An 18,685-nucleotide genomic window follows, 5' to 3' on the forward strand; every position below is an offset into this window, starting at 1 on the left:
CGATTTTGGAGTTTGGATCTCCAAGAGTTGTGTGATTAAACAACAGAGCAGCAAGAAGAAGTTTTGTGTCAAAAGTTTTTGTTATAAAATTTGGACTGTTTTGTGTACATTGAAAACTATACATTATACTTGATTTTACTGTTCTAGAAGGTGTTTCAAACTTGTGAGACATGGTATAATAGTTGATGTACACTCAGATTTGAGTGATATAGGTAGTGCAATTCCTGTCTAGAACACATTGCTCTAGTCTTTACTTCGTTTTTTATATTAAACCATTTCATTGACGGCTGTGAAATTTGGCAGTAAAGGAAGAGAAGTATAATCTGAGCCTCTGCGTTCTGAAATAGAACTGGAGCCAATGAAGTCTCATATCTCTCTATGTTAAGTATCAGAGATAGAACACCCCGCTCTCTTTGGTGACAAATGGAACTACAGCCACAGAAAACCCTACGTAAATTTGTGCTCGGGTTATGTAAAGGATATTAATGAGGAATACATTTGAGCTTTTTTGCTGTCTGACATTGCATGCATTTATGCACCAATATTCTCACAGCTGCCCCTTTCTTCTTCAGCCCAGCGAAAAGTCATCAAAGGGCAGTGAGATGGACTGGAGAAAACGGGAAGGAGTCCCAAAGCCTACTGGGAGGTCTGAGAAGGTGAGAGATGAATTATCCTTAGGGAAGGTTGGCTGCATACGGATGAAACTGTACAGTGACAGATTGTAGTTGATGGGATTAGTGCTTTAGGGGCCAAGGTTTGTGTTGGGGATAAGGGTTTGGACTTGGGTTCCACTTTTGGGATTTAAACTAATATCTTCCAGATATCTGCTAAGTAAAAATGTAGACTATTCCTTGCATTCTTTCAACTTTCAGTATTAGGTTTTTAAATGCTGATAGGATATATCCTACGTTAAGGATCTATTAAGATTTGGATAAAGAAACTGAGACCTCTCTCAGACAAAGTATATTGTGTCCGCATAAAATATTTGAAAACTCTGTGACTTGCCTATTTCTAATACTATACAGACATTACTCGCAATTCCTTGTGGAAATTCTTTCTTGAATTACACACTCGCAGATTACCGCTAAATGCAAAAATGGATAAAGGTGTAGAAGCAACCAGAATTGTCATAATTATTTTCATTCTGTTCTAGAACTTAATCATGTACTGATTGCTTGTGCAACTTTAAATCAGTTTCGGAATTGTTTTTTTTTTTTAAAGAAAATGTTTAAACTTAACAATATAGAAAATGCTCAGGAGGCTTTAAACTAGATTTGTTTGCCATCCGCGATAACCGATTGCCATAGGGTATATAGATGTTTTAACAATTGTTAACATCTTTATAATCATGTGATTGGTATTGTAATGTTGATTGGGATGTAAATGTACTCTGCAGGTTTTTTTATTGATCAAAATGTATTATGGTCCACCTTGGGAACTTTTTAGTAATGAAAAATTCTTGTTCTTCGATTAAGGAATTGGGGTTAGGGTGTACTTGGGATTCAGATTTGGGTTTGGAGTTTAGGCTCAGGTGCAAGAAGCAGAGGAAAAAGCATTTGAGCTAGCTTAATTGCAGGGTTATGTTTGAGTTTGGGGTTTGTGGTTAAATGGCTTGAGGTTGGGTAGTTTTTTATGCATTTAATAAGTCAGGACTTGGATTAGTGTTTTAAGACAGGGCAGAGTTACTGGAATAATATTGGGTTAGGTTGAGGAATTTACGGTTAGTTGTTGCGTTTAGGGTTAGCGGAAGAACACATTTGGGTACAGATGGTTGTTGGAGTTTTAGAATTAAGGTTGGGAAGAAGTTTAGGGGTGGTAATGGAAAGGGGTTTTAGGACTGGAGTTCAGGTAACTTTTAGGGTTGGGGTTAAACTCTGTGGTTTTGTACATATGTAGGTGCTGTTAATTAGTGTGTGGGTTGAGAGTAAGTATTAGGACTCATTTCAGGTTAAAGTTGTGGTTAGGATATGGTTAGTGTTGAGAGTTATGGTCCGGCATTAGGGTTAAAATGGCAGTTATAGTTAGGGAGTGAGTTGGGGTTTGGTTAGGTTTAGGCATTAAGACATACCATTATGTTTAGTGTAAGTACTGAGGTTAAGATTATGGCTGGAGATGGCGTTAGCACAGCCTTAAGGTTAACATTACCTTTAGGGTTAGCATTGAGGTTAGGATTAGGGCAGCGCTGAGAATGGACTTGTATGCAATAGATCACTGTTTAAATAGTAATCGGCGATTCCTGCTGGTGCTGAGTAAAATCATACGTGTAACCACCGTATGCGGGTGCAATGTGCCGCCATAATGGTACGAAGATGAAAATGTAGACAGACTGCGCTTCAGCTGTAACGCACCCTTTGACAAATGCACGGCCGGACTGAGAACGCAAACCAGCCTTCGCAATTAAGTCGGAGTGACCCCGAGGGGGTGAGGAGGCACTGGTGAGAAACACCGCTGCTGCTTTTGTTACTGGGGGCCGATATTGTAGCACTGCTGCAAAAATGGCCCCAGCAATAAAAATAGCCCCCACCACTTCAAAACCTTCCCCATCCTTCCAGCACCCCTGGAAAATGTCCAGTGCCCACTACGGCCAGTCTGGCCCTAGGCATATCATGCTGGTGGGGCATCTACTTCCATGTACAGGGTGCGTAGACACTGTGGGGAAGTGCTAAGCACCCACACCCCTGGTCAGGTTGTTACTAGATTTGTCTTCATTCACACATGACCATCCACAAACACTTAGTAGGGTGCGTGTCTGTGATACTTAGCTGTTGTAGATAGTTCACAGTACATGCCTTTGATATAGTAGTTCTTTCAGCTGATGTCACAAGAATATCTGGAGTGAGTGTGAAAGGAGGGGCTCTGGCTCTCGGTGTCTACTCTGATGCTTTGAGACTAAAATGTCAGTGAGAAACATAAGAACTTTGGCACTGGAAGTGCATTACTTGGGCTGGCGGGCTCTGTGCAGTGCCCAAGGGCCACTTCGCAACATACATCTGCTGAGAAATGCTGGGGCTGTCCATTACTAGCACAGTGGCCCATCTGAGAAGTGCTGACACTGTCCTTTACTTGTATAGCAGGTTGGATCACAGGTACCACTGTGGTCCAGTACAAGAATCAGCCCAGTTGAGGAGTGCCGGTACTGTCCCTTACTATTCCAGCTGAAAGGTGATGATACTGTCCATTATAAATGTAGCAGTTCAGCTTGGAAGTGCTGGCTCTGTCCATTGCAATACAGCAGGGCTGAGGAATGCTGATGTAGTTCATTACTAGGATAAGGCCAGCTAAGAATGTAGCAGTCCAAATGTGAAGTGCTGGTGTTACTAAAAGTATGGCAGCCATGTTGAGATGCATCAGTAGTAAAATAGAGGTGACATGATGGATTCCTCATGAACACTTCACAAAGGCAATATATTAGCTACCTGTTAACAAGACTTATTTGTTCCGACCCCAGCCCCATCTGTCACTGCTGTCCCTGGAGTATTTCTAATGTTGATCAGGTATGGTTAAGAAGGATGCTTTTTCTGTAACTCGATGTCACTTGTTTTTTTACTCAGCCTGATTCCCCGAAACATAAAGACTGGAGGAGTCAGCTGAGCGCCACACTGGTTGAGGGCCAGCAGGACAGGCCCACCCTACGGAAGGTAATAATAAATCCACATTTGTAAAGTGCAAACTTTTAACCCCTAAGGTTATCCAGGCGCTGGGGGGCATTCAACGAGATTTATTGACCTATTGCCCAGAGTCACATGATGCTGAGCTAAGCCGCCGCCGGGGTTCAAACCGTGGGCCTGATGCTGGTATGGAACCTGTGCATCACTCGATCCCACCACCACTGTAAGGCTGCTCTTTCCTATCACACAGATTGACACCTGTACTCCTAGAATTGCCACCAGGCCGCCATATTTCCAATACTGGAATGTTTTTTTACAGATCATTGTAATTAAGTTGGTTAGTCCATTTAGGTCAGTGAAAGCAACTGAAGACTACAACTCCCAGAATGCATTAAATTATCACATAAAAGCCCCAGGCTAGAAACATGATATTGTGGTTATAGATTCAGGGCCGGACTGGCCATTTCACCATTCTGGCATTTTTCCAGTCGGTTGCAGGCCTGGATTCTGATTTCAGAACTGGGTGGGCTGCCATGAATCCCTGGTGTCATGTTCCGGTCACGGCCTCCTGCAGTGGGAGCGTGATTGAATATTTTTGCCAGGGCTGAGTTTGGTTTCCAGTTCGACCCTATATCCGAACTGGCAATTCAAAGACGGGTAATTCAGGCCTGCATTATGCTCTGGTGAGGTCTGCATGGTGTCTGACCTTGGTAGCTACATCCCCATCTCTGTGCATGGTGGGGAGTTCAGAGGTGAATGGGCAGAGCAGCCCCTGGTCAGCCTGTGCATTCACCCACCGCAAGGTAATACTTACGAGTCTGCGTACTGCCTACCTGGAAAGTATGTCCCATTGGAACCTTACCCTCAGCAGGTCTGAGTCTCCCGTCCTTGAAAAGTTGGAAAATATGTCACAAGATTATGGAGTAACCCCCTTACCTTAAAGCTGTTTTATGAACCACAGCTCGGGGCATTTTCCAGACTATTGTGGATATACTGCACTTGTCACATATTACCCAACCTGCTGCATAATTTGCAGATGTCAACAAAAAATATATCTAGTTAAAATGAATCAAACGTTAGTATAAAAAAAAATCCACACTTGGTGCTGTGCAGTTGCAAACTCGTTTCAAAGGTTAACTAGTCCCATTTCCATTGCTTAGTGCTGTATTGAGGTGTTAAACAGGAAACTATGAGGTGCAACCTTTGCCCGGACAGTATTATTGTGTGTTAAAATGACAAAATAGAGCCCCTTACCCATTGAGGTGTTTGCAGACTCATACGGGAAACTAGGCTGAGGTGCAAATATAGATGGACCATGGCTTGAAAGAACTGGAGACCTATTTAGGGGAATTACTGGCTTGGTACATGAGGAATTTTTGGATGGATTTGGGCCACCTCCTGGGCATTGCCTGATATATGGGGCTGTAGTAGCAGCATTGAAAGACACATGGGAGGCTAGAACTGGTGAGCCAATAATTCAGGGGATCCAAACAATATATACTCCATCAGGCGGCAGCTGTGGGGCAAAAATGTTATTACATAGGGCAGCGGTTCTTAACCTTTAGTCTTCCGGGGTGACCGCCAGTGAATCGCTCCTTGAAGCCAGGGACCCCCATCAAAGCCATTTCTATTATTTGAACTTCTACACAGACATGCAAAAGCAAGTGTTTATAAAACAAATTCACAATTTATGAACTATTTTATTACTTCACAAATAAAAACACAGAAATTTCAATTTTAATCACGTTTAGGCATTTAAAAAATGTGTTTTATTTCTAAAAGAGAAGAGAAAAGTGACAAGCGGGATGCTAGAATAGTTTGTATTTTTGATCCAAATGCATGCTCTTTTTTTTTTTCTTCAGTTTTAAAATAACATAGCACACGTTTTAATCATTCCTGTAAGACAAATGATAATGTTGCAATTCCCTCCCCTACATTGTCTTATGGTGCCTCCCATAAGACCCACAGTATTTATTTTCCCACAATTCGATCAACATACTCTGTTTCTCATATCTCTGTCTATTATTATATATGCCAATATCACCAACAAAACTCCCCTCCCACTCTCATTTTCTTCCGAGCCTGGGGGCTGTCTAAGATTCTATGGTAAAGTGCCTCTCATGTTTTATCCCTATTATCTCAAGCGTTGGGGGGGTTTGCAGATCTGTGATCATTGCCGTCCAAGCCCTGACATCATCCTCTAGCTTATCATCTTTCCGGACCTCCTTCATTTTAACATGTATGCTCTCTTTTTGTTGGCATATCCCAATGCCACCAATGGTCCAGACTAGATTTCTTTTGCTGCACTTACCGTGCTCCCATGAATCAGGGTAAGGGTATCAACATCATTTTTAGCCTCCAATTTCAAATTCCTTCACATTTACAGAGCAATTAATATTTTTAAATGTTGCTTTTATGTGTATAAATTAAGCTAATAATATTATTTAATTGTCTAACAGTCACGGACGCCCTGAGTGGATGTTGTGGACCCCCAGGGTCTACGGACAACACGTAAAGAATCAACAATATAGGTCATTGACGTGTCATAATAATGTTTCAATGGACACACTTCGTGATAAATTATCAGAAGACTTGCACACACCAATAGGCAAAGGTGACTTGATGTGGGTCCCCTGGAATGTATGTATTCAATTGGTTCATAATAATGGAGTTTATCTTGCCCTGAGTACAATCAATAGATACCCTAGGTGTGGAACATTACCATATGGTTTGGAATTGTCCTAAACCTGCTGGCTATTGAGCAGATGTTATGGGCCTGATTAGTGTAGTGCCGGATAGACTTTTCACAACCTTTACTGAGATGTGTATACTGAGTAGGTACCGCAACCCAAAAATGGTAAACTTACAACCAGGCTTATAGATTGGCACTAGTATTATCGAAAAGACATGATGACATGGAAGTTAACAGTGGGACCTGGCTTTGTTGCTTAGAAAAAAGATCTATGAATATGGGCAAACTATGAAGGTACAATACTTCTTAGGGAGACTAAGACAGGGAAGGGAAATTTGAAATTTGCAAGAGCATGGGAGGCAATTCTGACTTGAATAATGGACAGTAATTGAGAATGGAATGGAGGTTCTTCACCCTGCACTCTTCCTACTACTGCCAAAGTGTACAGATTTGGTAGTCGGGAGTAACTTGGTTTACAGTGTGCAAGACGTACAAGGGCAGTTATCTTTTTTTGGTTTGAATCCCGTCACCCTTTTTTATCTTCTCCTGAATTTCCATCCTTTAACATTGTGCAACATTTCTGATAGAAGGTCTCCACCAGCTTTAGAATTGTTGAATAAGAGGTAGATAGTTGGACTGTCGCAAGAGATACTGAACCATGATATGGAAAAGTAATGGCCGGGGGCTTTTCTCACTCTTTGTGTAGGGTATTCCTTGAGAGATTGAGCTACATGAAGATGTTATGATGAATATTTATTATATACAGGTGCAAGAAACGGTATGAAAAACGTTATTACTGAGTGATATTATGTGCAGATATAGAACATAAAAAAAGTAGCTTTAGTTGATACGTTATATAAGCCACAGCTAGAATATGGTTCCTTTGTTGATCTAAATAACTAAGAAAAACAATTTAAAACATTTAAAAAAGTGGCAAAATAATGCTGCCAAAGAATGTGCAGCAATATGCTACATAATGTGCCTTTGCTTGGCACATATTTTAGTCAAATCTGCTGATAGTTGTGTGGTAATCACATAATTCAAGTGGCCCTGCTTATGGCCCACATGCAATCAAACACAATGCTGAGACTCCGCATCTCACACAGGCGCACCATGGGCAGTGAGGCCGACCTGAAAGCAGTACCTGAAACACATAACCTGGGGGTTCGTACTGTGATATGATCAAATCCTGTAACAATGTGGAAACAAACACTACTCCGTCCACAGCACTACAAGACTACACTAAAGGCCGATGTGCAGAACATGAATGTTGATAATATAAAATATCCGTAGAGGGCGTAGAGTGACTCCACAGTGACGTTGTCTTCTGAATGTGACGTCAATGTAGTCCATATAAGCCCTCCCCTGACGCGCTGATGTCAGTTCCTTCTTTTCCGCTCCAGCAACGCGGATTGGTACTGCAGTTCCTCCAGCCGTTTTTCAGCCTACTTGATGTTTTTTTATCGACGGAGCAGTGTGCCCTTTCTTTACCCTTTTTTGATGTCCTCAGGGATCAAGCCTTGTGAGTCCTGTGGATGACAAATGTCTGCCACGGACCCTCACTTAGTTTGCATGTGGTGCCTGGGTGAGCACCATGACTCCGAAGAGTGCGAGTCCTTTCGCCAGCTCTGCCCGAAAGCACTTAGGGAACGTCGCATGAAGCTCCTTGCGGCGCGGATGTCGCAGTCATCGAGTTCTTCACGTCGTCCTCGGTCCCCTATGTGCTCTACGGACTGGCCGAGTGTCCGTGCTAGAAGACGTTCACGCGGGTGTCATTCTCCTTCAACGTCCAGAGCTAAGTCTCGGAATCGGCGGTCAAAGTCTTGTTGCCTCCTACGTTCGTCAGCTACCGCTGGTCCCGCTCTTTTGTTGAAGTATCAGGGTAAGAGTCCGCCCTGCGTCTCCCCACCGATCCTGGGGCCGGGACTTCTTTGACCCAGATGAGACAATATTCTCAATATCTTAATTCTATTCTTAAATCATCACCTCCCTCTGGAGTGCCCTTGGGCACTACAGAGGTGCGTAAGGTTGTACCTGTGTCCCAGCAGGCAGGTTCTTTCGTAGCTTCAGGTTGGCCTCCTGTTTCTGACACCTTAGCAACACCAGTGTACAGCCCATTGAGGCTCCCACCTTCGGCCACTGCTTCTGGTCTGCCGACTCCAATGTTGGAGTTGGGCTCTTGTCTGCCGGTTCCCATAGTGGTGACGTCGAGGCGTTGCCTTCTCGGCGTCGACCGGCTTCAGTTACCGTGTTGGATGCGGCTCCCATGGAGCAGACCGTCTCAGACTACCTTCCTCTGGTTTTTCCTTCTGAGGACCATGGTTGTGGGAGTACTACAGATGGTGAGGTGTGTTCCCCTCCCATTTCGAGCATAGTTTCACCCCTATGCAGTCTAGCTGGTTACCTGACTTCGGTGACACCCGTGGCCTAGAGTCTTCTCCAGCCTCCTGTCTCCTCCTGGTTTGGCTTCGGAGGTGAGTTCTGCTCTCGTGGACATGCTCAATCAAGTTTCAGTTGTTCTGGATTTACAACGTCCTTCTGTGAAATTGTCAACAGACCCTTTATTGGCATTCTACATCCTGACCAGTCTAACTGTGTACTGCCTTATAGTGACAGTTTTTTCAATACCCTGTTGGGAGCTTGGGCAAAACCGGAAACAGGGCTCACAGGCATCGCCTGGCCCCGTGGGGATTGCTCCTGTCTCCTTCGACATTCCTCTTCTTGGCGCTTTGTGGTTTAGGCTACTTTAGCCCCCAAAATATTGATGTTCTCCCTCTTGTGCCTTTGGGAAGAGAGGTCAGGAAATTTGACAGTTTCCTTAGGTGTATTTTCTTATTTTCTAGCTTTGCCTTGTGTCGTTGCCCGCTTCTCTCACACCTTGTGGGACTCAGTGGAATGCCTCTTGCCATCCCTTTTGCTACTACTCTTGTCATCTGCTGTGGTATGGATGCCACCGATTCGGTTGGTCCGGCAATAGCCTCTTCCATAGCTATACGTCTGCGTGAATTGTTGCGTACCTCCAGGTTTTTGGAGTCTATGCAAACTACTTTAATTGACATGCCTTTAGATTGCGCCTCCCTTTTTTGATGCACATGGCGGCTTGGCTTTATGCTGGTTCAGAGAGTCATGATGGTACGGAGTCTTAATTCTATTGTTGTACCAGGGTTGTCGGGGGCACTTTGTACCCCGTTGTTTTGACTTTTATCTGCCTCCATAGGGCAGAGCACTTCTCTCCCTTCCAGGGTTACACCCGGTGTGGCGTTCCTGCTTTCTGCAGGTTCTTTTCATCTATGTGGTGAGTGACCGGTTTCATTTCCAGCCATCTGGAACATATCTTGCTTTGTGGTCTTGTGGGAGCCTGTTCTTACAGCTTCCTTTATACGCTTGATTTTTCCTACTTGAGTACTTACTCTATAGCAGGTATTCTGCTCCTATTGTGCAGATGCATTATTGCCGTGTTCCCCGTTTTCGGGGACCTTATTTTGTATGCCTTTGAGGCATTTTGTGAGCAGTCTATGCACTTAGTATCCCTTATAGGGACTTCGACTTCCTCTTTTCTTTGCCCTTTTGGTCCAAGTGGGCAGCACTGTTACCACAGGCAGGCGCACTCTTTGACCTGGTTAACTTTTGTTCCGGTCTTCGACTCTCTTCCGTGTGGACCTTCTCTTTGATCTATTTACTCTGTGGGACACATGGATTTTCTCCTACTCATTTTTGTGTTCCTCTTGGTTCAGCTGGGTTCCATTACTCCACCTCCCTAATGCCCTTGTGGTATTGGCATCTTTCTTGTGTAGACCTTTTTCTACCTTATCCTGCCCCTGATGCTGTTTATCTTCAGCAGTCTGGTGTTCTTGTATGTGTTTCTACCCTTTCGGTGTTCTACCTCCCTACTTTGGTTACGGCTGCTGCCGCCTGCGGGAGGTTTTTATACATATCTGCCATCCCACCCATGGGGTAGCTGTTGTGTCTGCTGCTCTTTCAGTTATATTTACCTGGGACATCGGTCGCCTTGATTGCTTGGATCCTTGTCTGGTATCCTTATTTCACAAGAGGCTGGGTTTCCCTTTCCTTCCTGTATCTTCCATCCATCCACTCCCACCTTCTGAGCATCCTTTTTTCTATGGCAGAGGATCAATTGACCCTCCTTCTTTGGTGGGGGTATTTCATTACTTTTTCTTGGGACATATCATATCTTTCCTCAAGTTTCCATGAAGTGTTGGTCAGATTTCTTACCTTTTTCTCCTGCTTCCATAAGTTGGGCAAACTGTGCTTGTCATAATAGACTATCCGTTGCCCTTCCACCAGCCCTTTGTTTCCCCTGGCGGTCTTCTTGGTTTTCATGGTGGACATTCCACATGCTGTTTATTCTTTGCTTCTCTTGCTGGCATCCTTCCTCAGTCGGGGGCGTTCGTTCTTGGACAGTTGCCTTTGTTTATCTGTAGTGGGCAATTCCTTCCACTTCTAGCTCGTACATTGCATTGTGTCCTGGTTTCCCAGCTTTGTCTTTCTATCTCCACCTCAGTTACTTTTGTAACCTCTTCTTTTACGATGGTAGGGTGTATTATTTCTGGCCTTCTTGGTTACCTCTGTTCTTGTAGTATCCCTCGTTCCTCCACTTCTGGTCCTCCCGCTTACGGGCAGAGGAAATGAGTTACCTTCGGAAGAGTGGATATATATATTTATTGTACTTTGTATGGCTTGCGTGTCTACGGGAATCTCTATGTTTTTATATGCATATTTATCCTTATATACATTTATCCTTGCCTGTTTTTGCAAGTATATACGTATCTCTTGAATGGATCTCTTGTAGATGTCTTTTACTTCAGGTATATATATATATGTGTGTGTGTTTTGCACATATGGTTGTTTGGCCTTCTATATGTTGTGTGTTGATGCATTTTACCTACACCCTTCTTGGTGACCTGGTTCAACCTTCTGGTTGTACTTGTTTGTTTCCTTGCTTCTCCTCAACAAGAGTCTCCGTTACATTATTACAGAGAATGCCTAGTATATCTAGCAAGGTTCTCGGTATGAGAGCGTTTTTCTCTTACTGTTATTGTTTTTATAGCGATGCTCTTCAGTATTCATTGTTCTCTCTTTTTCTCTTCTCCATCATTCTTTGATTGAAGATCCCTTTTTTCAAAACCTTTTTCTCAGGATAATTTCCTTGACAATTGGTGGGTGCTCTTTATTTGTTGTATGTGTTCGCTGCGGCTGAGCAGGCTGTGTATGCTCCTTCCATTGGTTTTGAGCCTGGACTCTATGGACTATTGTCCTCTGCATTCCCCGATCATAGATTGCATCCCTTTTTGGGGCTGCCTCTGTTACTGGTTCTATACCGTGTTTCTCGCGGTCTTGTTGCTTTCTTCCTTGGAGATCAGTGCTTCGGTGAGCATCTTGCTTCATCTGTCCTTTTTTTGGATAGTCTGGTCCCTTTCTATCTTGTGGACCGGCTTCTTCTATTTTGGGATCTTTGGTGAGGTCAGTTCCCAGCCCCTCCTCCAAGAATGGTATTTCTTGGGTATCTGATTATAAGATAAGGAACCTGTGGCTAGATGTCTCTATCAGATGGGCAAGTTACTTACCTTTGGTAACGCCTTATCTGGTAGCGACAAGATCTAGCTTCAGAAACCTTATCCACCCACTCATCCTCCCCACTCTGTGGTCTTCTAGATCCCCTCTATGCTTGCTACTGCAAATCTTTCATTCTGTACTTGTTGATACAAGATTTTTTTCTTTTTTGGCACACTGTTTCCTGAGACTGTTTCTCTCAGTAACTTCACGTTGCTGTTGCGCGGAAATGGTCAGAAAAGAAACTGATGCCAGCGCGTCGGGGGAGGGTTTATATGGACTCCGATTACATCACATTCGGGACACGACGTCGCTGTGGAGTCGCTCAACACCCTCTACCGACAAGCAGAGGTACTGCTGAAAAAAATTCCGGATTGCATGTGTTTTTTGCCCTCTCCCTTATGTCTTGCGTCCTTTTCCAAGTACTGGCCTGTGCACACTGCATATTGCTCCATCCTCCCCTAAACCCTAGCCCGTCCATTGATTCCACCACCCATCCTTGGCTTTTTTTTCTCCTCCTCTCAAGCGCCTCCAGTGCTCTCCTGTGTAATATTGACTTTTCCCGAAAGCGCTCCTCAGTTGCTCCCCTGTCCCACCCCTCCCATTGCATCTTTTATAAAGAAAAAAATATTTTCAAATTTTTTAAAGGGCCTGGAAGCTGCAGTTTGCTGCTGGGCCACTCCTTTTTACAGATGTGCTTTTGGGCACTTTAAATTATTTTCTTTTTATTTACCACTCCAAGATTGGCGTCTTCCATCTTGGATTGGTAAATAAACTAAATTAAATGGGAGCCTCGTCAAGCCAAAAGAACGTGCGAACATTGTAACGCATGCATCATCACGTTGGCCAGCCGTCATTGCACTTTTTCCCCCCCCCAACACTGCAGCTTATGCAAAAAGCATTTCTTTTTCTGATGCCGAACAGTCCTGACAAAAAACAATAGCAAAGACAATATACTGAAAAAGGCTTTAACTATTTGGAGGTGTTCTTCCCCTTTCAAAATAATGTCTGAGGGACTGTTTTGCATCAGAAATCCTCAGAAGTCAGTGTGTGACCCAATAGCATTACAGAACAAGCACTGACAGAAGTATATAAAAGGGATGCTAGAAACAAGCCTTGGCAAAGCCAATAGGTCTGGGTTTAGTATTCTAACGCATGCATATTACAGCCTGACCCACTAAGAGTCCGCAGCAGCAGACAGACCTTTAATTGTATCTATCATGTGTCACCTCTTGGCTCAGCCCAATGGAGCTGTAATTTCTATTATGCTATTGGTGGTTTGGAGATATCCTTCCACCTCTACTCGAGGGCTTGCGTTGGACTGCAGGAGAGACTTTACAATTATAGATCTGTCTGTTGCTGCTATCTCACTTCCGTGAGTCTTGCTATAAATGTGCTAACACTGCGTGTGTTATATAAAATCCAGGCCTATTGATTGATTTCTCATGCCAAATTGTAAAATAGTCCCTCGTGATTTACACAACTGCTACTTTCTTTGTATCTAAGCACTCCACTAGAGTGCATTCTTTTGCAGTAGTTTTCCATGTGTACTCGTTCTCTGTGTTGCTTCAGGCTTTTTTCGGAGCTGTGATTACTTTCAATGAGAGATGCTTTTCTGTTGCACAACAAGGGCTTGTTATCTGATTGAGAAAACACTGCAAGGGCAACTTGCAGTATTCCTGCAGATCACCAGTTGTTCTGCTGGAGACCCTTGGAAAACATTTGAGTAGATTTAATTTCGCCTAACACCACCAGCAACCACACTACCCTCCCACCACCGCTCTACTGTAGTGTCCTGCTGGACGCGTTCTAGTGTTCCACCCACACTGTACACCCACCCATCACAGGCATCACCGGTCAGGTGACCCTGTTAATAAAGGGGGCTGGGCGCACCTGCCCGGGGCCAGTTAAGTAACCATATGTTTGGTGTCGTGATTTCTGCAGCATGTGGGCATAGGGCCCACAACACCACATTGGCGACGAGGCGGAACTGACCCCGTGTGCTCGCTTAAAGACACTACAAGTTTCTCGTGAGGGTGAAGAGCAACCTGAGCCGAAGGCACCCCTGGCATCCGCCGCCAGCACAACAGCCACCATGTGTGCCTCTCGAGTTGAAGCGAAAGGGTCCTGCTGATGGCCGCCGCACCGATTGTTCCTGCTGAGAGGGACCCGCCAAATGGGGAAAAGCAATGTGGCCAGCACCGCTTTGTGAAAAGTCTGCCCACGGCTGTCAGCACAGTGAGAGAATGCCCGACCCGCATGTGAGTGAAGCGTGGATTAGCGCTTCCCCGCGATCACCCCTGCAGCTTGAGTGGGGCCGGCAAGCAAGTGAGCCCGCAGTGCTAGCAAGGCAGACATAACCCCTTACGTCATTGCAGCGCTGATCAACCTGGTGTGGCTGCTAGAGGAGGGCCATGGAGGAGACTGCGTCAACCTCTGCTCCAGCGCTGCGCGGAGAGCCCCTCACCGGCTTCTACAGAGCACAGGAGCCTGCGTCTACACTAGCAGCAACCTTGGTAGCGTCAGACACGACGGGGCTCGGGTACAGCAAGGTATAGACCCGCCCCGCGTGAGGAAATAGCACGCAATGCCATGTGATGCCAACCAGCAGGACTGCGACATACCGACCATCCTGCAGTGGCCCAGACCCCCCTAGAGTCAAACAGAAGAAACCAGCCGGAGCAGCCCCGGTCGGCCCTGTACCAAGAGAAACGACCTGTAGTGTGAGGCAGAGTGTCCTGACCTCCAATATTAAAGCGGTAGCATCACTTACCTAGCTGACTCGTGTGCAATAACCTGACCGATCCTCACTGCCCTGCCTGCTGCCATTTGTCACACAGAAGAGCTCAGCACAGGCACCAGCATGCAGGAACACCAGCATCTCAAGTACACCCTGAGGCCCACAGCATGAGTGAAGTTGTTAGGGTCTCCTGCAGCGGCCAAGAAAGACAAGTGGGGGCCTTCAACAGTCGGGAAGAGATGCCTGGCCTCTCAGTGATCACCTGCAGAGCCACCTAGTGGCCAGTCAGAGGTACTGCACCCTAAGAAAATAAAAAGAAGTTCACTGCAATGCAATGCACTAGAGCCCATAAAGTGATGAAAAGCAAGGTGGCCCCAGCATAATCAACCACAAATTCAGGCCGGCTCAGTCCTATGCACCAATAAATAGCCTGCAGTGCCCCAGCAGGCACTGATCCAGGCTGTGCAACGGCCCAGCAGGAAGCGCTCTGCAGTGCACACTGGATTCCATACTGACTGCAGCTGAAATCAGCAGGTGAGAGAGGCAGAGCAGGGAGAAGAATGAATGCGGAGCCATCTACAGGCCATTTGTGGAATTGTACCAGATAATGACTGGAATCTGCAATTAAAGAGCCCCAACAAGGCAGAGACTTCTGCCATGCATAACCTGCTATTGCATGGTACAAACCCCACACCATCACCCTCAGTGCCCGGCGCTCCCAAGCAGCAACCGCAAGTAGACTGGCCAAGTGGTCTTACGTCCTGAAGAGGAGAGGATTTGTGTACCACTACAAAGAACCCCTGCTAGATAGCGAGCCACAAAGAATACTGTGCGTGCTGCACACGCACCCCCCTAGCAGACGTCTACCGCCACCTCAAGCAAGAAGAGAAAACCTGGACAGAAACCACGCTCTCCTCCCCGCAAAGACGCATAGAACGGAGTGGTGGTGTGAAAGGTTTCCACATCCCTTGCTGCAGTAGGTATGAGAACCACCTATTTGAAGAAAAGACAGCCAGCGCTGGAAGAGGGGAGCGGTAGCAGCACAGTGGGCACAGCACTGCTACTACGCCCACTGGTAACAGGACACATACAGCAGCCAGGGCCAAGAGAAGAGAAACTGACTAGATCTTCTACGACTGGGAGAAGAGCATCACACACCCCCTGGTTGCGGCCTGTTGTTGGGTAAGGGAGGAACTGTAAACCCAAGCAAGGCCTCATTTCATTAGTCACCAGAAAAACGGGGTAGTCCCTCCACACTAAAAAGACATGCCAGCAAGGCCCCAAAGATGCAAGCCCATGAAATGGAGAAGGCGGCTGTGAAAGACACAGCCAGGACTGATGCTGAGTACACCACATGCCCTGAGTGGCTGGAGATCACTCCAGCAGCAGCAACGAGCCCCCAAGAAGCACTGTGCAACAGAGCATAAGATAAGGCTGCGCCTAGTATGAAGAGGAGAGCATCATAAGATGAGCATTGAAAGCCCCAAGTGGCAAGAAGTCACCACCATAAGATAGTAGAGAAAGCATGCCAAGCACCAGAAGAGGGCGCCCAAGAAGGGGAACGAAGAGCGCAAAGTCAGAGGTGCCAGAAGGACACACCAGCAAACCTGCCAGCACGGGCAGGCGCCCGGGAGATAGAGACATCTCCAAAGAGAAGAAGCAACGCTGAAAGCAGCAAGGAGAGCCTCAACACCTCCACTTCATCAGCGGAACCAGTGGGCCAAAGACAGCAAAGAGTGTCCTCCCTCACACTGCCTCAAGTCAGAGTCGCCAGTGGCCTAAGACAGGCAAGAGAAGAGTCGCACACTCCACTTGACAAGCTGCCACCGCAACATGTGCTCCAAAGACACGCTACACAAGGCTGGACGCCACATCGCACCGCAAGCAAGGAGTACGTCACTCGAAGTGACCGATCCCACCAAACATTCCTGAACAGAGGCAGGATCAAGTGCCACGATGGCACAGCCTCGTGGCGCAAGCACGACGCCCTCGAGTGAAGAGAAGAGGAGCACCGTGAAATCCCTGAGGAGGGGAGGGTGCCCAGGAAAGGTCCCCAAGAGGAAGAAGCAAGTCCTACTGACAGGACAGACCTGCGACAGGTCCACAGAAGAGTGAAGACCATGCCAAGAACCGGACACGACCAGCTAAATGTCCATGTGGCGCAAACATGAGACATGTGGCAGGCCGCTACATCTGAGTGATGAACCTGGTCGGAAGGAGAAGAGCGTGGCATGACGCCACTCCACGCAGGAAGGAAGGAAAGTGGCATGACGCCACAGGGCAAACCACCACCACAGGCGCGCAAGAAGGAACAGAGAAGAGCGACAGGACAGAAGACTCATGCCAGGACTGGGAAAGGTGTTCATTAGCACAAGCCAGCCACCGCAGTGCAGGGACGTCAGTGGAGACAGCTTCACAGGAGGACCAACCGTAAGCCGCTAGCAAGCGCGATCTGCGTCCAGGCCCCACGCTTCGCAGTTCGACCGTCCTCTCACCTGTCACCGGCTGCTTGGTGTCAATAGCATCACGCCTAGCAAGTGCACCTGCTGGAAGACAACTGCAAGAGGCCAAGAAGTCCCTCTGGTCTTTCTAACTCCACAAGGTCACCCAAGACAATCGTCATCCAGGTGCATCATCACCAAGGAGCATCGCACCACCAGAGTGGATCCCCATACTCCAGACAACGAGTTAAACGAGGCGAGCCACCCAGGAACCTTCTGTGTGCCCCCGCCAACCTTAAGCCTGCCAAAGTAGAGCATACCCTACCATTGGAATATCCACCCTTGGGGTTACGCAAGACTTGGCCGTGGCCCTGTTGGGAGTTTCGCAGCGACCCCTCAACGCGGCCTACGCAAAGGCCCGCACAGCCCGCGCGGTCACAAGGCAATCCAGGGTCAAGGACCTCGACGGAGTTCCTGTGAGAGGGGAATCCAAATAGGAGAGATGTGTCGGCAGCAGCTCCACGACAGGCACGGGAATCATGGAGGTCACAGTCGAAGACTGGTCACCCAAAGACCATCAGAGGAAGGCACAGAAACTAAGTCCTGACGGCGAGAACATCTAGACGGAGATACCACCCTCTGTGGCCACATGAGCGACTTGGCTGTGTGTCCTTTTGGCAGTTCCTCAGCGATGCCTTCGCGCAGCTTACACGAAACCCGCACAGTCCACACGTCCCAGGGCAGCCCGGCAGGAAGGCCCTCCAGGAGGCTCCAGTGAGAGAGGAGCCCAGGCGAGGGAGGCAAGTCTGAAGTTACTCGGCTGTCAGGAGCAAGGCAGACCATCAAGCACATCGCCTCCAAGGAAAGGCCTCACACACCAAGATCATCCCCAAAAGCTGTAAGTTTGTCCTCCACCGGAACCTGAGCGCCTGAGAGATCTCCAGAGTGGACTCCACCACTGCTCCAGATGCACTACTATTTGAACTTTATAAATGGACTCCAACACCGCAAGAGCAGGCCGTTCTGAACTTCATCGCAGAGGCGGACCAAAGCTTCCTGACCGTGGGTTCAGAACTCCAGCACCGCCCAGCAGAAGGCCTGAAGAGACTCATTGGTGCTGTGTATTGGTTGTTTGTTTTCTTCCTAGGTTGGACTTTTGTTCATTTCTTTTTCATTAAAGTTTGGGAGGGATGTAGTGTCCTGCTGGACACGTTCTAGTGTTCCACCCACACTGTACACCCACCCATCAGAGGCATCACCGGTCGGGTGACCCTGTTAATAAAAGGGGCCGGGCGCACGTTCCCAGGGCCAGTTAAGTAACCATATGTTTGGTGTCGTGATTTCTGCAGCATGTGGGCCTAGGGCCCACAACACCACACTCTACCACAACAATCACCACAACCACCACTGTAACCACCACAACCCTAACCACCAACCTCACCACCACCATCACCACCACACTCTAATACTAACACCCCCCTCCCACCCCCACAACCCTCCTACCACCACCCTAGACTACCTTCACCACTAGCCGACCAGCATCACCGTACCAACCACCGCCACTAGGGGTCAGGGAAGCGCTTCATGCAGCACAAGGGTGAAGAGCGGCGGTTACAAAAGCACTGACGGGCGT

At 46.9% G+C, this 18,685-nt stretch overlaps 1 protein-coding gene across 1 annotated transcript in view; it reads left to right on the top strand.

Moving 5' to 3' along the window:
• The window catches only part of TRIOBP (TRIO and F-actin binding protein), a 422,974-nt gene that overhangs the window by 117,094 nt on the left and 287,195 nt on the right, over positions 1 to 18,685 (top strand). Inside the window, exon 9 of the mRNA XM_085601384.1 lies at positions 573 to 656. Within this exon, the coding sequence (XP_085457510.1) occupies positions 573 to 656 (84 nt within the window). The remainder of the gene's footprint in view (positions 1 to 572; positions 657 to 18,685) is intronic.

This window comes from Triturus cristatus, chromosome 4_2 (genome assembly GCF_964204655.1).
Source record: "Triturus cristatus chromosome 4_2, aTriCri1.1, whole genome shotgun sequence".
Classification (NCBI taxonomy): Eukaryota; Metazoa; Chordata; class Amphibia; order Caudata; family Salamandridae; genus Triturus; species Triturus cristatus.